This window comes from Panonychus citri, unplaced genomic scaffold (genome assembly GCF_014898815.1).
Source record: "Panonychus citri isolate SS breed McGregor unplaced genomic scaffold, ASM1489881v1 Contig00141, whole genome shotgun sequence".
NCBI classification, from domain to species: domain Eukaryota; kingdom Metazoa; phylum Arthropoda; class Arachnida; order Trombidiformes; family Tetranychidae; genus Panonychus; species Panonychus citri.
Genome location: NW_026515546.1, coordinates 2,147,815 through 2,175,236, shown reverse-complemented (window position 1 = coordinate 2,175,236; position 27,422 = coordinate 2,147,815). Strand labels below are relative to the sequence as shown.

General features: G+C 30.2%; 1 protein-coding gene across 1 annotated transcript in view; it reads right to left on the bottom strand.

The window, feature by feature from the left end:
- The window catches only part of LOC128395449 (sodium/calcium exchanger 3-like), a 58,832-nt gene that overhangs the window by 14,356 nt on the left and 17,054 nt on the right, over nt 1–27,422 (bottom strand). Inside the window, 4 exon segments of the mRNA XM_053355877.1 lie at nt 4,531–4,625; nt 4,628–6,144; nt 7,979–8,193; nt 23,077–23,293. Of these exon segments, the coding sequence (XP_053211852.1) occupies nt 4,531–4,625; nt 4,628–6,144; nt 7,979–8,073 (1,707 nt within the window). The 5' untranslated portion in view covers nt 8,074–8,193; nt 23,077–23,293.

Genomic DNA, 27,422 nt, shown 5'->3' with positions numbered 1-27,422 from the left:
TTGGGATAAGATCAAATTTTGTTTCTTTTTTGCTTTCAAGATTAACAACCGGACTTTGGATAAACAAAATCATCAAAAGAATCATCATCATCATCATCATCATCGGGATGAGATGGAAACTGTGACGAAGAAAAAACGATGACCATGGAAAAAGTTATTCCATGAATCTAAGAATCTGTACGAATGAGAAGAGAAAAACAAAATGGAGTCGAAAATGAAAGTTACATATTCCATCATGGTAATGGTTATAAATCTAATCAAGATTTGGAACTTTATAGACAGTAAATTCGAAAGAGAAATTGTAAAGATAAACATGATAAGAGAGAAAGAGAAATTCGAATGAGTTGAGTTTGTAAATGAATTTTTTTCTTTTTGGCAGAACTTTTATTTTTTTTTCTCGTCCCTTCATGTTGACATTATTCCAAAATGATGAATTTAGGTTATCCATGATAAGGTTCAGTCTATTTTCAGATTTTATCTTCATGTGATTATCTTCATCTTCAATTGTATCTCCTAAATTGTGTAACTTTACCTTTGAAAAGATTCCACCATGATAATCATCATCATCATGTTGGAAATTATCATTTCAATGAACTAAACTTGAAGTTCTAGTTTTTTTTTATATCCAAATAATATTATCAATCTGATACATTTAACTTTGAATTTAAAGTTAATGATAATCATTGTCAATTTGATGACCAGCGGATTATAATGATTAAATTGTTGACCCATGAATGATTTTTAGCTTTTAACAATTGGGATTAACTAGAAAATTCAATTTCCATTTTCAAAAAAAATTTAAAATTCTACATGGAAAAAGTTTCCATGATGATCTTTCAACTAAATATAACAGAAAATATCACAATTGATATTGACAGGATATGAGATAAACTTGTTTATATTGGTGACTTTCAATCAATACTTGTTGACAGATTATAATCATCTTATCATCCTCATCATCTTCAGGATGAGGATGATAACTATTAATATCATCATGTTATCATCTTCATCTTCATCTCCATCAATATGATGAAAAATGATTACAGAAAATCTTGTTTTCGATAGATATTTTTTTCCTTTTCTTTTAATTGAATATACCTTTGATATCTTTGATTAAAAATGATTGTTGACATTGATTTAATTGTTTGGATAACAAATTGTGATCAATTACAATGAAATCTAATATATATCATTGGGATGAACGGAAAATTTGATCAAACCAATCAAATGATTTAACTGGAAACCAATTAAATGATTAAATTGTTTAACTGGACATTGAATTTAATTGAATCACAAACTTAACAGCTAAAAATGTTTCTTCACAATTAACAATCAACAATCATTTAATTGTAGGATTGTTTTTACCTCTCCAATATGAGAATTAATTAAACACAATCAGTTGATTGAAAGTAATTTATAAATAAGTTTCCATACGATTGGCTAATATGGTTGAACGATTTTCAAAATCATCTCAACAATTTAAATCACCTGACAAATCATTAGAAATCAAATAACAAATCAAATCAAATTAATTCAGTTTATATTTGAATAGCAATTGATTGATCAACTGTTGAACCAAATCTATTATTATGATTAAATTATAATCTCTGTTAATTAACTTGAATTGGTTAAATAAACTGATAATCAAATTGTTGATAAGTTTTGATTGTCTACCAAATTTTAATAAGATGATTATGATCAATATCTTGAGGATAATCAATATATCATCTTCATGATAAGTATTGATATTTTTCAAGGTCAAGTGATTCTTGAATTAGTCAATACGAGAGATATATAAGAATCATGGTGATAATTCATTCATGAGGAGCCTGGAAACTCATGGACAAAGGTGATAAATAGTAGAGATGAAAATTGTGTTAATCATTATCATGAAATTCATGGTTGAAATCTGAAGAGTCTCTTGGATAGTATTTAAGTTAAAACTCAATAATATTAATCAAGATGAACCATTCTGAAAGTTTCCATCATGAATTTACCATGGAAAAAAACTCAGAAATGATTGATGGATATTATCATCATTCATATTCACATCTTCATCTTAACCACACCGTCATTATCCCTTTTTTTTATATCCATCAACTTAATCATCATGATAAAACTTTAAACCATCACTCATGATAACCTTAGTTAATAATGATAATTGATACAATTTAATTGTCTATTTAATATTGGAAAAAAATTTCCAATTTCCCGCCAAAAAAAATTCATTTTTCAAAAAGTTCTGATGAGAAAATCAGTCCTAGAATCGCTTCTGAATCATTATTCTCGATTCATCCTGTCTACCTTTTCTCTACCTGTTCCCGCATCTTTTTTCACCTAAATTGTTCATTTAATTTTCAATTGAATCTAATGAGTGTGAGAAAACAGATTATAACAATTTAACCTTGTTAAAAATTCATCATGAAACTTTTTTTCATTTCATGATGATTAATTAATCGGTGAGCTTAATACAATTAAAGCTTATTAACTTTCATTTGTAATTAAGTCACTGAAATGATTAGTGAATCAAGATGAGGATGGAAAATGTTTCAAAAAGTAATTCATTTTCATGATTATTTCCAGTGATCATCATGTTGATACAAACTTGAAGATATTATTGGAATAACTTGTTTTTGGAATAAAATATTTCACCTCATCCTTTTATCCTCATCCTCATCCTCCTCTTCATTTTCATTCTCAATTTAGACCTTGACTGTTTATTGATAACATTTTCATCTCTTCCAGAACTATTACTCATTCAGTCTCAGTCTTTTTTTCCATGGTGATTCCAAGGTAAAAGCTCATCATTAACTTTAGTTTTCCACAGATTGAAAATAGAGAATAAAAAAAAATTTCAATTCAATGAGAAAATTTTTCTTCTCTCCAATCATAATAATCATCATCATGGTCATGTTAACATTATCTTCATCTTATTCCATGTATTCACTGAATCTATTCAACTGAACAGTTTTCTATTATTATCGTTCCAAGTGTCTCCCTTTGCAAAGAAGTGAGAGAAAAAAATTCAAAATCTGGGTCAACCATTTGAACGAGAAATAAAAAAAAACAAATCACCGACAATTTAAAGGTAACCAATTGTGTTGACCAGTGGTCATCACACTTGGAAATAACAGTTTCGAATCAATTGAATAAATTGACTTTTCCAATATCTTTTCAATATGACAACACCCAAAATCCTATGAAAAATCCCTTTGACCTATTGATTGATTTTTCTCATTAAATTTTTCGATAATTTAAATGATTGATGTTGATTATCATTGATTATCGATTCATTTTAATAATATTAATACCTGGGAGTTGGGGAGAGAGTCAGAGTTAGATGAGATTAACTGAATAACCAAGAAATCGTAACGATAAAAGTGAATGAAACAAAAAAGATAATCAATCTTGACTTACAAAAGAATGAAAAAAAGAGAAAATAAAGAAAATATATTAATGGAAGATGGAATATTAATATTACTCATAATTTTCTGAATCTTTAAGAATCAGAATTTTCCCTGAATCTGGAATTCATAGGATCTTCCAACTCAACTTTTCTTTAATCATTATATGGTAAACGATAAAATCGTAATGTCCAGTTGATTGTTTCCTTGTTATTATTAATGTTTTTTTTTCGAGGTCAAAAGTCAAGGTTAACTTTATATTAGATGAATGGAAAAAAAGTTCTGAACAATATGAATCATTTTTCAGAATAAATCGTTGAAATCAATTTCCGTCCACTTTTGACCTTCCTGTCATTGTTCATAGTTGGATAATAATCAATTTCATCAAATTGTCATGAAATTTATTCTCTCTCTCTCTCTTTCTTTCTTCTTCTTCTTCATTTCTTATTCCTTGTTATCATCGAGAATTGAAACTCGAATTGCCTCAGGGTATAAACTGAAAGTAAACATTGGAAAGTTAAGAAATAGAAAAAGTAAAAAATACTTCTAAACTTTCATTCTGAATAATCTGATATATTTTCAGTTGATGGTAAATAAAAAAAATTGATACTTGTAAATATAAACCATTCATGTTACTTTATATTAGTTCAATTCTATTCATGACCATCAGGAATTAGGATTCGATATCAATCATATTATTAGTTATCAACTTGCACTTATAACAAAACTGAATCAACACTTAATCAACTTGATTTATTGATTGTGATGAAGATAAAGAGAGAGAGAGAGAGAGAGAGAGAGAGAGAGAGAGAGAGAGAGAGAGATAATATCAAAGTAATTTCTTAACTCAATGAATGATTCATGTAAGAAGCTATTGAGACATGATAAATAATTCATTGTTGATTAACATGAACCAATAAGTTCATTGGGTGTGAGGGCTGAGTGAATGATTAAGGTAAAAAAGGAAATTGTTGAAACAATAAGATAATCAGATGATTAAGGATATTTGCAATAATAAGAATCAACTAATTGTATATGACAACTAATGGATTCTCAAAGATAAGGTCATATAATATATGTATCGAAAATGATTTGAGAGAGAGAGAGAGAGAAAATCAAGTTTTACCTGAAGACGATAAAAGGCTCGACTTTTAGGTCCACGATTTATTATCTCTTCTCTTGCCATGTACTCAATATCTTCCATTGGTGCTTCAGGGTGTTTTTTCGAAGCTCACGAAGTATTCCAATAAATTCTCGGCGATGCTCTTCAAATTCTTTGGCATCTTCATTAACCTCAATATCTTCATCGGTCACTTTGAACATTCCACCATGATGATGATGATGATGATTCGATGAGGTGTTTACAGTTAATCCACTTTGATCATCAATATGATTTGAAATCATTTTATCTCCCATTTCAACATCTTCCCCATCACCACCTTCACCCTGTACAATTACACCTCGTCTATTCATACGGTAGTTTTTGGACAGGTATTTGTAGATTAGAAGACGACGATCGGCAATCCAAGCGGTTAACACGGTGGCCGGGAAGAAGGCAAAAGTAAGAAAGGCTTCCCACAGGTCAACAATTCCAGGTGAGATAACGGATAGAATTATAAAAAGCCAAATGTAGGCGAAAACTGACCAAACCATGGTAACAAAAAATACCCTTAGGTGTTTAATTTTTTTCACTTCAGTTGAGGGGACAACCCAAACACAAACAGCGATAATGACAAACATATTAAAAGCCGCTGAGCCGACAATTGTTCCAGGTCCAAGTTCACCGGCCTCATAGTTTTGTGCATAAACTTCAATAATTGATAATAATATTTCGGGTGCCGATGAGCCAAGAGCCATAAGGGTTAAATTGGAAACTGTTTCATTCCATATACGAACTGAGATGACTTGATACTCTCCGTTGGCCTTTTTTATTTTAACATCTCGTTCCTGGGAAGTGATCACCTCAATAGCGGCCATAAATTTATCCGCTATAATGGAAACACCAACAAAAAGGTAGACAAGGCTAAAAAAATAGAGTAATCCTCGGACGATCACATCGCCGCTGGAAAGGTTTTCCAATGGCCGCCAAACGGGTAAAACTAGGCCATCTTTACAGCTTAATCGATGGACAGATGAGGTTCGATTAGAGTAAACATTTGATGATGAAGATAACGATAGATCTGAAGTGAGTGAGTTAATCGATGAAGGTGCAATTAATAGGGATGAAAATGATGATTGAATATCTGATGTTGATTCAAATGATGATAATACAGAAGATAATAGAGATAAAGATGAAGATGATACTTGTTGTTGGGATGATGATGTTGAAGATGATTGTGATGGTGGTTGAGAAGAGGATGATAAAGGTGAAGGTGAAGATGAAGGTGAAAATGATGAAAATGATGTGGGATCTAAAGTTGATGAGGATAAAATTTTATCATCTAATTGTTCACGTGAAGAGATGTCGCTTAAACTATTAGGGTCAATATTGATTCCAATGGCTACTTGTTGTTGTCCATCAGCTGATTGACCCTCAATTGATACAGGTAAACAAATTAGAGTAATTAACAGTAATAATGATAATGAAGATGATAACAAAAGGCTTCCAAATGGTTTTAACGTTTTAATTACATGTTGAGTTAAATTGATTAATCCAGATGATTTCATCATGAAATTATCGGAGACACGATTAATTGGATGGTCGTGGTGATGATGTTTACTAATTGAACACAATTCAATCCTATGGGAAGATAATTAAGGAATGTAGAATCAGTTTAAATTGTAATCAATTCATTTCAAATGAAAATCAAGATTCAAATGATTAAATGGTCACAGAAAAAAAAGAGTATTAATAATTAAAAGTACTTTTAATCGTTGGTTAAATTGAATATTAATCTAAATGGTTAATTAACGGGATTTAGTTGAATTTTTTTCTACTCCATATTTGAACATTTAACATTGGAAAGATGGTGAAGACGATTAACATTTAAATGAGTTCATGAAGATGAGCATCTTCATCTTCATCATCATCATCATCATCATCAGCTGATTATAAGTAAACTTGGATCAGTCTCTAGATTTAAATGTTAACATAATCAATTATTGGACGAAAATCAAATGTTAAACAATTGGCGCCTTCTAGTGAACCTTAATTGTAATTTAATCTCAACAATTTACTGATTGTTGGCTCATCTTAATCTTTGACGAAACTCTTATTTCCATCAGTTGATTGTAAATGATTTAATAAAATCTATCTGATTGTGCATGTTGATCATTTAAACTAATCAATTGATTGATAACCAACATTGAATGTTAATCAGCAATTAAAATCCAAACTGATTGTTTGTTAATTAAACTAAAAGTCTTCTCCTTTTTTTTATTATTATTTTCATTAAAAAAAACAATAGAAAACGTTTACTATCATCAATGTTTAACAATTAACTCTGTTAATCTTTATATTGTGTCTCTATCTTAATCATGATTATCTCAACTGAGCTAAAATACAATCAAGTTGATTGCTGATCAACAAAAAAGTTCAATTAATATTCAAGTGGTTTAATCATAAATCAGAATGATTCTCAATTGAGATAATTTTGTTTCCCAATTTTAGTTCACGTTGTTGCCGATTTACTTGATTGTTTTTTTCTTAATCACAATTAAATCAACTGATTAAAAGGTGAGAGTAACATTTCTCATTCTATCTCATTGGTGGTAATTATAAATTGAAGGTGAAAAAAAAAGTTCTGAGCTCACAAGTTCAGACGGTATCGATTACTTTTTTTTACCATAAAGATCAGATGAGTATCATGAATCTCGGTGAAAAAAGTTCTGATAGCTCAGAGATCGTCTCTTGATCTGTGTATTGCTTTTTTTAATGTTACTTCTTAGTCTTTTAATTCCAACCCTTATCATGTCGTGGAGGAAAAAGTTTTCCCACTCTCCTCCTCTTCTTCCTCCTCCTGTTCATCTATTTGTTCACAATCTCAGTCAAAATGAACTTTGTTCAAGTTTCCATGATAATGATAGTTGAGAACATGATCAAAATCAATTGGAAGGATATATTATATCCTTATATCTATCTTGATGATGATCTTCATCCAGAATTTACCCTGCAACTCATTTTCTCCTTCCTTATATATATATAAGTTTCTCATCACTTTCATGGTAGTAGTTTTTTTCTTCTCACTCTAATCTGTGGGTGTGAAAATAGGTTCATGATAATTTCTCGTTGTGTTCATGGAACTGATGAGTCTGGAAAATTTAAATCAACTCTGAACTTTTTTTTCTCTTCTCAACTTTTCATCATGAAATTTGAACAAAATGTATCAAGTTTGTTAGAAAGTTTAAAAAGAGATCGTAATGAAAAAAAAGTTCTGTGAGAATAATCTATCTGGTTCAGTATTAATTATCTAACAATTAACATGAGAATCATGTAAGAATAGAAGGAAGAGAAACTTTAAAATTCTCAGAATTGGAAATGTTCATAATTTCATGGAAAAGATAATACATTTCGAACTTTTGATTGAAGAGAATTGGTTTTCTTCTTTCTTTTTTTCTCCACCATTAAAACTTACCCAGTGCTGAGTTTTTTACACTTGGACAGATAGACATTCTCATCTGGTTCATCATCCAGTTGGTGAGAATTTGAGTTTATAGTTGAATCTTCCATGAAATGGAATCAAATATTTTCAAAACTCTGACAATTTCAGTTGATAGGTTTTATCATGATTCCATGGACATTGTAATGCTCAGCCCAGATCGAAAGTTAGATCACATCAGAACGAATCAACTGTGAGAAGAATCGAGAGGAAAAAGTTAAAACGCTATTTATTTGTATTTGCGATTGGAAATATTTTAAAATTCTGAGAAAAAATCAGCATACTGGACATTGAATAGTGACCATTTTCCAATGAATGACAATCCATTATTTACACTAAATTAAAGTTCATTTATCATTTACTATAAGAAATCTGAGAAAAGAAAATCTTTTATCTTCTTTTTAGAACCTTGTTCATTCTGATTCCATCATCATGAAATTACCATGGTTTTTATTTAACTTTCTCTTGGTTGATTTTGAAATTCTATTCACAGTAAACATTTCACTTTTTCTCATTGAGATAATCGTCATTATGATTACATCTAAATTGGAATTGGATTCATTATTTAGATTAAGTTTCCATCTCAATATCTTTGACCTTCTTCCTAATGTGGTTTCCTCTTTATCTCCATATGAATGAAATCAGATGCCCATGAAATTTTCATTTTCCCTGTTAAGATTCACATTATGAACCCATAGAAAATCATAAGGTAGAAATTCAATTCATCATGTACATAATCATTTCTTTTCTAATGTTCATGATAGAGGGAGAAGAGGAAAAGATAGAAAAATAAAAAAAAGTTCATTTCGATTAACAATGGAAACACCAGAATTGATTAAGATCAATTTACACCATGAAGCAAGTGAGAGAAAAAAAATCCATGATATTCAATTAAAATGGAACAGAAGATTTTGTTAAAGAAAAATAAAAGTTCTGAACATTATCATAAACCTCGAAGATTTGAATTGTAAAGATAATCAAAATGATGCTCAAAAGTATCACAGTTAACGCAATAATCAACAAAAGAAATCAAATTATTGACCTTAATCAAATTTAGTTGGATTATATTATCTCTATCCTTTGAGAAAATTCAGACAATCATTCAGAATTATTCATCTTAGTATCATCACCATGACATCAGTTCATGATAATATTAACATTCAAATGATTTAATAAAAAAAGTTGCAATTCTTAACCTTGGTTTGTATTTAGAGAAAAATTTTTCTTTGTTCAAATAATCAAATGCTCAGTATTTGGTGCAAATAATATTATCACCATGATTATTGTTGTTATCATTATGACTATTGTGATATTTATTATGATTACGTGAACTTTTTTGATTCGCTGAAAAAATAAAAGTTCAAATACTTTCGAAAATAAATAAAAATGAAAAATATTTTCTTTTTTCTTCAGCTATCTCCATGAAAATGTTATCTATTTTCATGAGAGGTTTTTTCTTCTTCGTATTATCATTGTTACTATTTGTAAACTAGCAAATTTAATTCAGTCATTCGCTGATAAATAATGTTCATTTGTTATTGCAAATCTTGTTTGCATGTTCTATAACTGAATTCAGTTCTAAGTCAAGTTGTTAAAAATGTTTTCAATTGGCAAGGTAAAGAGTTGAGTGAATGTTTAATCAGAATAATCTTCGAAAAATTTTTCGTTTCACTTATAACAATCGTTTCAAGAGTTATGATCTAAATACAGTCGTCCCAACCAAAAAGAAACAGTTTGCAACGAGCAAGAAACGGGGGTGGGGAAGAATTTATTACACTTGTCTTCCAACCTAAAGGTTATGACCTCTACAAAAGCATGAAATAGTGAATAAGATGAGTGAATGGTTAGGTTGAAACTGCAGCAATGGATGATTTAGTTGATAAAATTAAAGAAAATTACGATATCGATGTTTGCCAATCAACTGTACGTTGCAGTGGAGATATAGTGGATTTCATTTTCTTCAGTAGATCATTTGTACCTGTTAGAAGGAATACACCTGGATTGAAGGATTATCGTTACAATTATGCTATTGATTTTTTACGATTAGATACTAGTGATCGTGATAAGAACTTTTTCTTAGATGAAACTGGAATACAAGTTCATGCTGGATTAAGATACGGTTGGTCAAAGCAAGGTAATAGAGCTAATCTCGGTGTTGGTGCTGTTCGCGATAAAAGTTTCTCAATTTCCGCGGCAATGAACCACCTGCAATTGTTTTTCTACGAGTGTAAAGAAACCGCTTACAATTCAGCAAGTTTCATTGAGTATCTTCAACAATTCATTCAATTATTGAATATCGAAGTATTCGAAACAATTACATAAACAGTATGTTTGGTTCAAAAATTATCGCTCTAGGCTATCAAAAATTCTGCGGGAATGGAATAGACTGGCCACCTTATAGCCCTGATTTAAACCCATTCGACTTTTTATGGGGATTTTTTAAGGATAGAGTTTATGCTCATAAACCAAAAAATACTAGAAAGTGCAAACAAATCTGCGGTTAAAACTATCGATAATGATATGCGGAATCGGGCATTTCTCTCATTTGTAAGAAGGCTTGTATTTTCTGCAAACTCAAATGGCGGTCACTTTGAGTACATCAAACATTAACCGCAAAGTGTTAGCAATCGTTCTGTTGAGTTTTTAGCACAAAAATCGGCAAAGTAGAAATAAAGATGCCACTCAAAAAAGCCACATATAATTGTCACCCTGTACGCTCAGGTGGCAGATATTCAACGAAGCTTTGCTAATGACGAACCAGACTCTCCTACACCTTCGGCGCTGTAACTCAAGGTGTTTGTGTCACAATCGCACCAGAGTTATGTGAATTCGAAACACCTAAATATCGCGATGAAATGTAAGTACTTGATATTTTCTGTAATTATCTTCAGAGAAACAGTTCGGACTATTCTTAAATACCAAGTCTGGAAAAACTCAATCACAACATTACCTGAGCTCAAAAATGCCATAATCTCAGCTTTTAATTCTGTCAAAAAATATACTTGTAATGCAGTAATTCAAAACGTTGAAAAACGGCTTACTTCGGTTATCGGTCGCGATAGAGATATTTTTGACCCATAAAATAATTTAAGCATACTAGCAAATGCTCAATGCAAAATTTTGGTAATATTATGGGGTTCATAGCAAAACGCACCAAACTGCCCGCGCTGTAGTTTTTTTTTGTAAAGTAGGTAGAGACACTAAACCTTGTATTTCTAACAATTCAAGTGTGCTCTTTTTTTTATGAAGTTAATTTTTTTTCTGCATGATGGATCGAATAAAATTAATTGCAGAAGCTACATCAGGCTATGATCAACGTCTAATTGCTCGACATTACCTCGCTCTTGGTAAAAGATTGGTTGAAACTCGTCAAAATCTACGGAGGGATGGCCTTAAGTGAACCTACACTGAAAAGAGTGTCTAAAAATAAGGAATGGCAACGCTGATATGAAAGACTAAAGAGGAGGTTAAGGATCCTGAAATTATAGAACAACGTGGAGTCTATAGAGGCAATAAACGCATCGAGACATTGGTCTTTGAAGGTCTTATCAGCAAAATTTCAAATTCCTAAATCAGCCATAGGCAAATATATTGTCACAAAATTAATATTAGATAAAAAAGAATGATTAAATGGTGTGTGATCAAATCAACAAACAATTAAAAAACTAATAAATTCAATCATGATTAACAATCAGCAATTAATTATTGATTGGTAATTAAGATAACGATGATGAGAAAACAACATGAGAATGTTGATGATTATGATGAAACATGATGTTCTGGTGATGATGATGAGAAAACAAATGATTATGATGATGATAATGATAATGATACTGTAATGATGATGATGAGATTGTGGTGGCTATAAGTCACCATCATTTCCATAATCAACAACAATTAATTGTGACAATTAATCAATCAACAGTAATAGTCAACAGTACAATCAACAGTAACAATCCACAGTAATAATCATCGTTATCATCGTCATGAAACCATCATCATCATCGTCGAGGTTGGTTCTTTTCCTTTCTTTCTTTCTTTCTCCTTCTCTTCCTCCTTAAACTCATTGTCGGGTAGTCCGATAATTGAGTTTATCCTTTCCCTTTTCTTTCGTTCTGATCGAGATCGGGAGTCCGATCTGGTAGACTGACTTGATGAGTTTCTCATTCTTTTTCTCTTTCTTTTGGTTCTCTTTCTCTCTTTATCTTTTCGAAGATATTCCATTATCTAAGTGATTGAAAGATTGGATAAATTGTTTGATCGTGTAGAACGATCGATAATGATCAAGTTCGAACCTGACCTCCCCACAGATATTATATTCAACTCTTAATCAATTAATTGACATTCTTAATTGTTAATCTCGATCTTAATTGTTATTCCTTATTATTAATTATTCGATTATTGTACCAAGGTGGAGGAAATTAATGATACCGTTTTCGGAATTTTTTATTTAAGAATCAGAATATTCAAGAATTATGAAAAATTGTGAATAGAGAGCTGAAAGTCTCAACTTTCGAAATAAGTTGAAAAAATTATTAAAAAATCAGTAGTTTTGTTAATTAATTAATTTTTCTAAAAATGTCCATTTTGAAAAATTTTAATTTGAAAAGTCCCATAGACTTAACATGGAGGAAAAGTTCAATTTAACATGTAAAAATTTTCCTCTTCAACTTTTCCGGTTTTTTGTATCCTTTTCTATGTTAAAACTCTAAAAAATTTAAAAAGAGGTAATTGCACTAAATGGACAATTGCGAGGATATTATTTAATTAACGAAAAAATTAATTTCAGATTTATTAATTTGACATACGAGAGCAGCATAATAATCAAAAAAATCATTTCTATCAATAGTTTTCGAAACATAATTAATTTTCAAAATCGGTATCATTAATTTCCTCCACCTTGGTAATCCTCTTCATCTTAATGTAATCTCAGTTAATTAATTATTCTCAGGTGGTCAATTTGACGATTAATTCTCTCTAATTCTCCCGAATTTTCCGAGAAAAGGTATAAAAGAAAATAGTTTCGATAGAATTGATAAGAGAAGAATAATTATCATTAACTCTTAACCCACAAAGTCCATTAATTATCCTGTTTAACTTTATGTATTGTTTTATTATTCACTGTGTTTCGACATTAAAGTTCATTTAATCAAGAAGATCACTTTCTACTTTCAACATTGTGCTCGTCATAATTTTATATGACAGATGTAAAATGATTAAAGGTGAATAAGGTGAGAGAGAAAACAATAAACGTTAGTTTATTTAAACAAAATTTTAATTAAAATTAAAACAAAACAGTCGACAAAGCACAATTAGCAAAAACCGAAATCAAACTTTTGTTCAAATCAAACTGTTGTAGATGTATTTTCAATCTGAACTCTCTTTCTTTCTTTCTCTCTTTTATCCTCAAAACCGAACAAAAGGATGGGGAAGGGAACATGCGTTTAAGGTCATGGCAGATGGTTACTCGGATAAAGGTCATAATTTAACATTAGGGTCTGACATTAACTATCGTCAGTCCAGGGTCTGACAATAAATTATCATAAAATTTGACAGGTTTGACTTAAATGAGGGTAATTTATGAGGTTAATCTTTATCGTTGTATTCACTATTTTACCTTATTTGATGTTCTTAAAGTTAAAATGATTTAACCTTAATCTCAATTCTGAATGCTCATCCATTTACTTTTCTTGGAAACATTAAGTTGAATTACCAAATTTTTTACACCTTTTCCCAGGCCTTACAATATTCGCCAAGAACTGAAGATGCCTAAAAGGCTTGGTAAGTGGGTGCCCCATCTTTTGAACGATTTTCAAAAGGAAACCCGTGCCATAACATGCCGATTGAATCTCAGAACACTGGAAGATGATCTAGATTGCCTACAAAAAACTCTAACTATAGATGAGACATGGGTCTCACTATACATGGCCCTTATAGAGAACAAAGGAAAACTTGGGGGCGAAGCGATGAACCATTGCCCGAATATGTAGTGCAAAATATCCACGGGGAAAAAAGGATGCTAATAATGGCAATGGATATCAATGAAATTGCTTTCTGGCGGATACTACCCCCTAGATCTACTGTGAATTGGGAAGTCTATAGACAATTCCTTATTGATCATATGCCTACTTGGATGAACAAAAACAAACATCGACGACCCTATCTGCTTCATGATAATGCGCGACCGCACAAACATAAAGAGCTTGTGACATTTCTAGAAAAGAAGGGTGTGACTGTTTGGCCCCACCCCCTTATTCTCCTTACATCTCTCCTCTAGATTTTAATTGTTTTGGCCATTTGAAGAACGCTCTAAGAGCTATCAATTCCCCTGATTGGAATCAATTTGAAGATAACTTAAATAATGTAGTTCTTAAATAATATAGTAAATAATGTAACCTCAACACCAGGGGGCTTATGGATGGGGTAAGTAAGCTGCCCAGCTGATCTCATCTCGAAGAATGATGAATACTTGTAACACATACAAAATTTCATGAAAATGTGACCAAGTTATAAGCAAAAACTCTTGGTTCGTTTTGCTAATATATCTATTGTTTTCATAGTTATTAAGCAACAAAAACCGTAAGTAACCGCTGCGCCACCCAGTACTACTGACCAATTTTTTGCCAAAAAATAACATTATTTCAAGTAATACTTGATATAAAAATTCATTTGAGATAATCATAACTATCTAGAAAAAATATTTGTTGCATTTTTGTCATCGAAAAGGAAAACGAATTTTTCTGGTCGGTACATAGTTTAACTTAGAAGCTTCATGGACCAGACTGGAGCGGTCGGAGTGACCAGTTAAATCTTATTAATCAGAAATTGAAACGTAAATAGCAAAGATTCGGAAATCATATAACCTTTTTACCATTTTCTCAAGATTAATTCACTGTTTCTGAACCTGAATCGGGATTAAAAAGACGATTCGTTAATAAAGATGGTGAAAGAACAAACTTGTAGGGTTCGAAACGACATTTACGATCATGAATACAGAGAAATTCAGTTATTTTGCACATTTTCTTTTGCAATTATTCAAAATTTGATGGCAAATAGGCTCCATGCTTTGTCTATGGAAATTTGCTCGATACTTGTTGTTTGGTACAGTTCATGATAATTCAGCACAGAACTCATTTTACGAACTTTTTGGTAACAAAAAAGTTCTCCATATTTGCAAAGCTGAATTTAAGTTTCGTTTGACTTGCTAACTTTTAAACTTAATTGAAAAAAATTCATTTGTGTGGATGAAGGCATTCTTGATGTTTTTTGAAATAAATCAAATTTATTTAGTGAATTTTGAGATTTTCCCATCATCGTGATAAGAATGACTTAATGTGTGAATTGACCTGAAAATTCAGGATCAGAGCCTTTCCATGAATCAAGGAGAGGGATTGAGACACAAAGAAACAAAAAATACGCAGATGTAGAGAACGAAACTTAGTTTTCGATGGATGAAACTGAATTCAATTCATAGAGTAAAGACCATTGAAATATTTGGAAGGTAGAAAATTGATTTACAGTTATAACTTGATACAAGACGAATATAGGATAGTAAAGGTAAATATTACACACTTTTAATTCAATAAGAATCTCATGGGGAATATTTGATTTTACTCTATGAAACCTTGCAGTTATTATCTTGTGTTCCGATGAATTGAGAACTTTTTTCTCTTGTTGATTTAACTTTTACTTCTTTCTAAAAAAGAAACAAATATTCCTCTTCAATTCTCAGGTTCTCCCATGAGGCTTTATGATTTGGTTTTTGAAACAAAATTCAGAATGAAGATGTTCATCAGCTGACATAATAATCTATTTACATCATGAATGATTATTTGATCAATGAAAAGTAGAATACAATTTACCTGTAATCAGATTATCGGGTTAATTTGAAAAGAACGAAAAATTTTGGATTTTCATCTTTGTTTACAATTTAATAGTATTTTGATTATCATCATGTTAGAGAGTTGGTTTAGATTTGCCACTTCTGTTGACTCGAAAATGCTGAGATTAGTTGATTGTTTCTCAGAACTTTTTTCACTCCCGATTTTCTTATTTCAATATTTCTTTAGAAGCCTTCAGGTTAATTTTTCATGTTCGAAAACTCAGAATTATGTTGTATACTTTGTGTCTTCCGGGTTATGATCCTATGAACGTATTAGTATCGGTTAAATGGTCTCAATGTTTGTATTGTATTTTCTGTTTATATTCTCGATCAAAAGATCAAATTTTTCATCATAATCTCTCTGATGTTTTTTGCTTCGAAATTTTTTATTCTTTTCTCTTTATTTAGAGAAAGTTTATCATAAAGAATGGAGAAATATTCAGCGAAGAGATTTGTTCTAACTGGGAGTGAATTCAGAGAAATATCAAGAAAGAGGAAATAAGTATAAAAGGTAAATAGGTTTTTGCTTCTCAATAAAGTTTTTACCACCATCACCTCATCATCTGTTTCATCTTCCTCCATCTCTCAATATTGGCGCTCGAATAAGATGATGATGATGATGATGAGGTTGAGGATGAAAGGGAAATCTAAGTAAGCTTGGAGGTTGGCCTAAAGGTTTTACTTGAAAATTCCCATGGGAATCTACATGGTACCAAGAATCATATTTCATGGCAATAATGGTTGTCGTTTCTGTACCGATACTGATAGTAGAATATATTGATAATTCTGTATTAAGAAAAGTTCTTGTTTCTTCTTGGAGGGAGAGAGAGAAAAGATGGATTTTCCAAAAGGGAGAGAAAGATCATTCCAATGCAAAAGTAATAATATAAAGATGATGAGGATGAAAAAGAAATTCTTTTTCTCTGCTCAAGATATGACCAAGTTTTTCGTCTTCATCCTAATCACCGAAACCTTGTTTTCTTTCATTCTCTTCAACTACGATATTATTATTTTGGAAAAATAGCTCAGGCAACTAAAGAATCGTAATACACTCATTTTACTATGGAGAAGATGATGAAGATGATGATGATGAAAAGAATGATGAGAAAATAAGAAACAAGTCAAGAAAAAACGAGTAGCTTCATTTATCAGAAAAAGAGAATAGGGAATAATATTTTCTGATAGGGACAGAACTTTATCAGAGTAAATTATATTTTCACCATTATTATCATGTTCCTTGATCGATAAGTTTTTATTTACTTTCTATCCATCTAACTTTCATTTGCAATCGAATATAATTCAATTGTTATTGTTATCTCATTGAGGTTTCGATAACAATATTTGGAGAAACATTTTTTTTCCTTTGTTTCTATTCCCAATTCTAAGTGATAATTCACAATTAATTATTATTATAACTTTTCTCATGGAATATTAAATTACGTTATCATGAGAGTTTACATTGTTTACGAATGATCCTGATGATCTTGAGAATGATAATGATCAAAAGTAGCCAGAATATTTTAAGTGTTCGAACTATTTAGAAATTTGACCTAAAAAGTAAATTTTTTCTCTTCGAATTTTCATTTTCTATTTCATCTAAATTGTTCTAGTCTTGATACTTTTTCTCTGTTCTTTTAAAATGACAAGAGCTGTTTCGTTCTTCTCATGCTTATAATGGTAATGACGATAATTTGAAGTAAATTATCAACAATCAACTGATTTTGATCGGTTTCATTGTTTGGTAATAGTTACAATCAAATGTTATGGTATCAAAAAGTTTGATGAAAATAAAGTTTATCTTCATTGATTGTTGTCCATTTTTGACCAGAAAACCAAACTAACTGACCAAATGGTTTTCTTTGGATGGACTTTATATATTATCACTATTAACTTTCATTGTTAGGAAAAAAGTACAAACTTGATTGGTTGAAATTGGTTAGAAAATTGAGTTTACTGGATGGACAATAATGGCCAGAAAATAGTGTCGCAAGTAGATATAATTATAATTAATCATTTTCGATCAATACTAATTACAGGTTAGTCAACTTTTAGTAAATTTTCTAGCAAAAAGTTAATTGTTGTCATAGAGAAAACTTTTTAAAAATAGATTCGATTCTGTATTAATTAGCTTTAATCATCTAAACATCAGAATGATTATCATGCTGATTTTCATGGGTGAAAAAAACTGAATAACAATTTAGGACAAGGAAATGATAATGGTTGATAATATGTTATATGAATATGATTAGTGGTCTAAATTTTTATCGTAATAATTAATTATCATCATTGAAAGTCAGATGAACTTTTATCATGATACATGAAGGGAAAATCTCTCAGTTGTCTTGCTAACGAACCATATCTATTAGTACATTCGAAGCTTTTTCTTTCTTTTTTGCTTCTTTCGAAAATAGAAAAAGATGAAAAAAAGTTCTAATAATGATAATAACTCGACTGATGATGATAATGAAGGTAATGATGATAGAAGATGATAAAATATAAACATGATTCTTGTTTTGTGTGGTGATTTAACTTGAATTAAAACTGAATTGTCACTTAATTGAGCATGAAAAATACATTAATATTTGTGTTTCTCATTTGCTTGCATGAATAACCTGGATAATCATATTAATTGTAATTCTGAAACGATGAAATAACAATCAGCCGGAATTACTATCAGAATTGAAATTATTTGATGATCTTCCGATTTGAATTGAAATTTATAATCAACGGATGATGAGGAGATGATCAATTGATTAGTAATTTGAGAAAATTTTATTTCTTTTGCTTTTGATTATTTTTATAACAATTAACTAACTCGATTCGTTTGATGGATTCATCTTGAGCCATGATTATGGTTAATTTAATTTCAGTCTATTTTCGAAAGTGATTCTGATTGTTTTTTGAGTTTGTTCTGAAAAATTCAGGATCCATGATGTTAAAAATTTATAATTCTGGTGAAAACAGTGAGAGGATAAGAAGTGGGTGAGGTGGAATGGGAGAAAGTGTTCAAGAAACTTGACACGAAAACCTCTTAATCTTGAGGAGAAATTTTTTCTTCCATTGAAAAATATTATCATTTATAAGCATCATTCTGATTCTGAGATGATTATGTTGATGAAGATGATGCGTGATAATATTCACAGGAACGAGGAAGATAAAGAGATAAGGTAACACACAAGAGATGATGAGGTATCATGAGGTGGGGAGTAAAATGATGTTGATGAAGAAGGAGGTTGATTATGATTGAATGTCATGATAGAAAAATGAATTGAACCAGAATTTATCATCACCATGATAAACTTTTGTTTTCTCACAGCTGATCAAGTGTTACCCATAAAAAACAAGAGCTGAGCTCAATTTTTGCCTCTTCCAACTTTCATCAGCAGAAACAACTCAACAACAACAACAATTAGCCAAACTTTTGAAATAAACTTAATCAACATTAATTAGTCAACCTTGGAATCCAGTAAATTAGTTCAATGTTATTCCAAATACTATTAATAACAATCAAAAAGCCTGAACATTTAAATTTAATCAATTCTATCATCATATTATGTTTGGTAGTTGACATTTTTTATTTTTGCCATCAAAAGTCAAGACAAAAGTTTTGATTGTCAAGGCGTTTACTTGATTATTTTTAGAGATTTAAATTGTTATTCTTGATTGTTACCATAGAAATGAACTTGATCAGAATCTTGATCATTATCATGATCATAATATGAATCATTTTCTTTTGGGTGTTACAAATGAACTTATTCAATCCATTACGATGATAATGGTTGCCTGATTTGTTTTTTTCCCTCTTCACATCATTATCATGAGTCGTTCATAAATAATATCATCATGATATTAATCAGAAAAAGATTTCATCTCATTTGAAATTCACCAGAATGATATTGATTATCTTTCCTGATTGATAATAGCGTCTTTTTCCCGATTTAAGATTTAAATTTCATTCCTTAAATTTGCTAATAATTTCTCAATGAAATGGAAACACAAACATTAACCTAAAGCTTATATTCTTTGATTAAATTGATTGTGAAGTAAATTTCAACTGTACGATAGTTAAATTGACCATTAAGTTAACTTTAAATCAGCCCATTTAATAGTAACCAATTAGCTTTAATTGAATGGTAGATTTGAATAATCGAGCGCGAAGAAAAAGTTAAGCTAAAAATTTTTTTTTTCTTTCATTAGAACTTTTTTATTTTCCTTTTCAGTTCTAATTCTTGAAAAGATTTTCTCTTCCGGGTAGATTGACAGTCAACAAAAAATGTTCACCATGTTTAACATGATGTCTTTTTCAGTCGTAACTTGAAACTGTTATAATAATATTATCATGAGAGTTGAAAAGACTGAACAGTTTTCATGACGATTCAGATTCAAAGATATATATAATGAATGAAACATTTTGATTCACCTTTGATGTGTTGATGTAATAACAATGTTGTTGTTGAACAAATTGTAACTGTTTTTTTGCTTGGGCCTTGTTTTCAATGTTAACAATAACTGTCTCTCTATCATTGTCATCGTTATCATCGTCAGAGCAAAAAAAAGAGGAAGACAAATTGATGAGAAACCTTTTGATGGTGAAAATTACCTGAACTTTTTGAATAGTTGTCTTGTTACATTGAAACTGACTCATTGGCGGAAAAGGAAAAGGATGAAGATGAAATTTTTCATGGTGATGAAAATGATAAGCAACAAAAAAGTTGAATGGAAACTTTTCCACAGATGATTTAATACCTCTGAATGAATTTCTTTTCATTATTATCTTTTAGAGTTAAGAAAAGATATTGAATAGTAAAAGATGAAAATTGAATAAGATATTGGGATTCATCATGAGAGATAAAATGTTATCATGAAACAAGAATTTGTATCAATGTAAGACCATGAATGATGAGAGATTGGGTCAGAAATGAAAAACTAACGATGCAAAAGGATAATCATGATGAAAATATGAAGAGAAATAAATTTTATCATTTTGATTGTTATCACCATGATGATGATGAGATTTTTGAAATGGCAGGGGGAGATGTGACATAAATTGGGCTCCCATGGGATAGAGAAGATGAATTAAGACTCAGGATGAGAATGAGGAAGATGAAATAAAATTGAATGTAACATTTAACTCTCACTGAGCAATTTGATGGTATCACCATGAAAACTCATGATACTGGAAAGCGGGAATAGTTTCATGGATATAAATCGTTTTCGATTCTCACTGTTTTTTGTTTCTTTCGACAGAACTTTTTTTTTCTCCTTCCAGAACTTTGAAAAGATTAAAAAATGATGAGTAGCAGATGATGATGATTATGATCAGAATCTATCATGTCTTTTTCCTTTCTGATTTTGACATTTTCTTCCCATTCTCTCTGTAACTATTTCCAATCTCTGATAGCTCACTGATAGAAAAATCTTTGACTCCTCGTCCGATGGACTTTTCTCTCTCAATGATTCCGGAAGAAAAGGAGATAATGTTCAGTTGACATTATTTACACCACCGTGAGAATAGAAATCTGATGATGTAACAAAAATGAATTTCGAAGCCCAAGATAAAAAGAAAAACTCGTTCTTTCATCTTTCTTTGAGCTTGTTTGCTTTTATTCCATGAGATGGATCATCACAGTTCTGTAAACGATTCCAAGTCATCCATAGATTTCAGGGTTACAACAATTTCCACCCATTAAGAGGTTTAGATTTTTTTTTTCTTCAAGTTCTTTACAGAATTTTAAAATGAAATTCTACTCTGGTATAAGCCTTTCCCCTTCGACCCACTAAAAGTCATTTTCATGTCTTTGTTTTATCAGAGAAAGTGGAAACTTGGTTGGATAAAAAGTCAAACGACTCTAACTGATTGTTTGTATATGAGAAGATGAAGTTAAAAGATCACCTTATAATGATGAATTCTGAGGATGGAAGATGATGAGACTCGGATGATAATGGAGAAGAAAGGAAATCAATGGGTGGGTAAGATTGAGATTCTTTCTGGTGAAGATACAAAGAGTTGATTCGATATTAAATCGAGAAGCAAAAAGTGAAACTCATGTGGGAGTTAAATTCATTCGCATGGTATATATCTCTCTCTCTCTCTCTCTCTCTCTCTCTCTCTCTCTCTCTCTCTCTCCTGTACCATTCGAAAGACTCTGGGCCAAGTATGAATTCATATTATCATCAAAGAGTGAACATTAATATAATGCTTATCATCTCAATTTTTTTCTTCCCTCCAACTACTTTATCATCACTCTAACTATTATCTTCTCTTTGTTCAGCATTCTCATGATAATATGACGAGAGAAGTTAAAAAAAAGAGAATAGAATCTGAACTAAGATTTTTTTTTCTTTTCAAAATCATGTCAATCTATCATGGATTCTTAATATAATGGTATTCAAATGAAAATCTAATACATGATGATGAAGAAAAATAATGAAATGAGGTGACCAAGCACATGGAGATAAATGTCAACCCTTTGTCATGTATTATACTGAGAAATCATCATGACAATGAACAGGTAAGAATAAGAAAAGTTCATGATTTGTGTTGGAAATTTCTCTCTCTCTCTCTCTAGTTTCTGCTCTTGAAATTTTCATGATTGTTCAACAAAGAAAAGATGAAATTCTGTCATGAAACCTTTTCTCATCACCATGTAATGAACAGATGGATATGGTGATAGGGAGAGTGGGAGTTTACAAGGGTGGGCATGAAAATGTGATATTAATATTTGATGATATTGTAATAATAATAAGTTATTATTATCCAGGTAACCATGATAATACTCATTACTTTTCAACCAGAATTAATGTTTCAATGTATAATAATAACAATCAACTGAGTCATTCAGTCAATCAATATTGATCATAAGATGGTTACAATTTTATCTCAATGAACTTGTTTCCATTTACCACCCTCTGAGTTATATTATAAATCCCGAGCTCTTTCAGAATCAATCATGATGATCATGAAAGTGTTCACCAGATTAGTTATTCAGTAAATGAATCAGATCCAGAAAAGGGATTATCATTTTTTGTTGCTTCTATTAATACCTTACCAACGTTTTCCCTCCCACTCAATTTTCAAGCTAATTCATGAGTTTTTCATGATAAAATATCTCATCAACTATTCAATGATTCAGTTTGATTTTGATTATCAAAATTTTTCGAGAAAAAATTTCACTTGTATTAGTTTAATTACCTTCATTGTGATCAATCAATTGGATCTTTTCCTCTGTTAATTGTTGCTGGTTGTTATTAACCCGTAATTTGATTGATTAACTGATTGTTTATCGTAATCAGGATTAGATTGTCATTTTTTTCCTCTTGATTAACAGCGTCTCATGATTAATTGTTGGCCACAGTTAATTGTATCCAAAGCAGAGCAAATTAAAGTCCATTAACTTTTTTTTGCTTCCCTGTTAATCGTTATAATTAAAAAAAAAAGAGTCAATTATTAAAAATTAAGGTCAATGGTTATTGTTAATTGCTATTCATTTGATAAATACAATTAAGCAATTGTGCTATTGATCAACTGTAATTACGCAACGATGATGATACCAAAATAATAATTGTAACTCTGCCACTAATTGTTGATAGGTTACTGTTTTTAATTGTAATTAGTTGATAATAATTATGATCAACTGAAAAAAAATAAATTATACTAAATTAAAATTGATCACAATCAACGAGTTTACCATTAATTTTTGTCTATATTATCATTAAGCTAATTACAATTTACTAATTATTACGTGACCCGGTGAATCAAATTAATGACGTTAAACAAAATTTTCAACCGCAACAATTAACTAACCAGATATCATTTAAATGATTGCCCATTAAGTTAACTACTCAGCTGATGATTAGTAAAAGTTATCGGTCAAAATTTGGGTGGAAATATTTTTCGAAGTGAAGAAAATAAAAGTTCTGAATTCAGTGAATTGTTTTTTTCACTTGGATTTAAAATAAACATGATTCCAAGTTGTTTCTTCATGATAAGATGTATCATGAACAAGGTATTCATGTTTAATCATGTGAACATAAACTCTTGGTGAAATTGTTCATAGATCATGTTACTGAATTTTACTTGAATCAGGGAACCGAAATGTTGGAAAAAAAATTGATTCAATTCTGAGGGAATCGGTCAGGGTGAATTGAGATGATAATTAAATGTCAGATTATGATGAAAAAGTGTAAATTGTGATAAGCTTGATGATTGAATTAAATCAAAGTGAGTTGAAATTTCATGAGTGGAATTGATTTCAAATGTTCAATATGATTTTTTTTTCTCGTGGTTCATTGTATTGTCTTTATCGTTTGATTTGATCATCATGACGATGATCAACATTATAATAATGAACAATTAAAATGCTGAACACAAAGAGATTGGGTGGTGAATAGTTGCCACCCTGATAAAATATTTTGGAAATGTGATCAGAATTTAATCATTCCCTGTATTTATTATTAGATGAACTTTTTAATATAAATCACAACAATCAGCGGAATTGTGATCAACAATTTGTTGTGATATCAATATGAAAAGATTGATAAATTAGTTGATTGTTGTGATGCACAATTAGTTTTGAAGATGGTGATTGTTGAGAGTCAATATTTTTGAATAAAATTATATCATGATAATATAATAAGATGGAAATTCTGAAAATTTTTTCTCATACCTTTGGATTGAGGAAGAAAAAAATTCTGGACTCATGATGGATGCTGAGAATGTATTATCATGATGTGAAAAAATGATGAATATGAAATGAAAATTGAAGAGATAAAAATATCTACAACAAGGTGTAAGGTTAACTTGGTAACTCAGACCTTTTCTCAGGTAAACTTATTTGAATTTATCATGAAAATTAACATGAATTGAAAAGTGTTTGGGTGGGAAAAGTTATCAAGAGAGTGGAAGTTAAAGTCCACTTTATGTTGATGCCGATAATAATAATAACATGATAAAGCTTTCAAATATGAAATAAATTATTACCCAAAATCTATCAAGTGTATTATCATGAAAGTTACTCAGGGCTGGGAGAGATTGAAGGTGGAAAGTGGGTAGAAAAATGTAATATTCAGTAATTTTCATATTCTTTCATGGTGAAAGAAAAAGATTGTCATTCAGATTATATTTTCCTCTCTCTCTCCCTCTCTCTCTCTCTTCATTTCTCTTTCTACCTCATCTTTTTATCCAATTTCCATCATTACCATTAATGGTTTGATTCGGTGGTGGAGGTTGTGGTGAGGAGAAAATTTGAAGGCAGACGGAGAGAGAGAGAGAGAGACAGAGAGAGAGAGAGAAGATAAGTGGAAGATGAGATTGATGATGAATTTCATCTGAGAGTCTATGAATTGAATCCATCACATGAATCATGATCTGAATTTGAAAACTTCTTAATCAAAGAAAAGTCAAACTTTTCTAACATGAATTTTATCATTTCAATGAAAATAATTAACTTTAATTGTGGACAGTCAAATAATCCTGATTGCCTCCAGTTTTATTATTTGTCATAATTATTACCACCACCCTCATAAGCCCATTTTGGTTATCCTTTTTATAACCACCACAACTTTCATCATGAATAACTGTTAATGATAAAATATGAATCATTGTCATTAGTTAATTATCATGATTTATTATATGATTTAGATGTAAACAATGTAAGTCTATTCAGTTTTCTCAATCATGTGTCAATTCTGGTTAATATTAATGTTTATCATCATAATCAACTTTAATTAACGTAAATCATTCAGCCAATAACCAGAATCAGTTCATGATTAACCCTGAATTTAGTTTCTCTTATTATTAATTACAATTATTATCATTATTATTAAGATAATTAACTTGATGACTTAATATTATTTCTCATTTTCACAATTAATATCCGATTATTAATGAATGATTTAACAATTTAAAATGCAAAGTGAAACTAATTGTAAACTTTAATCAATTGGATATTAAAACTATTACAACATTAATTAAATTATTATTTTAATTTGATTGTTAATGTTGATTTAAAGATGATAATAAATTGTTTCCTGGCTCAAGATTTATCATTAATTTAATCCAATAGTTAATGATGAGCAAAAATGATTAACGAGACTATTATATTTACTTGATTAAGAGATGATTTAATTTTATCATTGTTAATCTTTCATCACTTTTACTAGATGGTCAAGTTAATATCACAATCTAACTGACCATTACATTGATGGTATATAAAAGGTTCACCTTGTACATTAAACATTGTGTGTCCATTGGTCAGTTGTTTACACTTGGTTTAATCTGATGATGACCATTGAAACTTGTTAACTTGCTTTTAAAAGTTTTGTGTATTACATTTTTGTTTTTACAAAGCTTATTATCAACTAATTGTTGATTGTTGATTGTTGATTGTATACCATTGAAGTTGATTGTTATTATTATCACTGTTTAAGGGAAAAACAAAATCAAGTTCAACTCTCAAAGGTAAACAATAAAACATGGAAACAATTTACCTGAATCGGTTAAATTAACTTGTAACATTAATTAACTTGTTTATTGTTAACTGTTAACTTATTATTATTATAATAATAAACTATTGAAATGAGGAAAAAGTTTACCGTTATCTTTTATTATGATTACGTTATTTGACCAATATCATCAATTTTATTGATTTTTCATAATGATAATTGCTGTTGAATGTAATAATAAACAATTGATTATGATTGAGTAGTAATAATTAATTGATTGATTGATTCTGGTGCATATAAGTATTGGTCAAGTGATCAAACTAATTGGTCAAGTGAGGATTAGTGACTTTTATCCTTCCTTATCTTGCCAAAAATATGAAAACATTTTTTTTTGTTTATTGGGTTAAATTGTTAATTCTGATTCTGATTCTGGTGATTACTCTGATTTTTACATGATGATAATGGTTGTGATGATGTTAAATCTTGAAGATGATGTTTGTTGTTGTTGTTGTTTTAATAATGATTAGCAATATGAGAGAGGGAGAAAGTCATGAAGATGATGGTTTATGATGAGAATCATAAATTCAGTCTCAGAATGTATTCCATGAGGAAATGCAACTGAATAAGCTGAAAGTTTCATCATCATCATTCCCCCTGGTTTTCTGTTCATCTTCCATGGAAAGATAATCTTCTTTGTGATCACGTGATTAGAGTTTGATAAAAGGTAATGATGACGATGATGATGATGATGATGATGGCAAGGGAAGAAGATGATTATGATTATAACTGAGATGTTGTTGTTGTAGATTTTGTTGAATCAATCGATTGAGTCTTTTCAGCTGAAATCTCATTTCTATGGGAATTTTTTTTCTCATCATTATTATGCTTGTAATTCTGATCATCATCATGATCATCATCGCTATTACTATTGATTCAGGTAATAACGATAATCAGAATTGTTGGTTGGATAAAAAAGGTTAACAATATATTTTCAGTTTCCAGTAATTCAAATTCAAACATTTTCCATCCTCTTCATGGTTCCATCATTTTCATCACCATAATACTTCATGATGATGGGTTTTCCTTAAGATAACA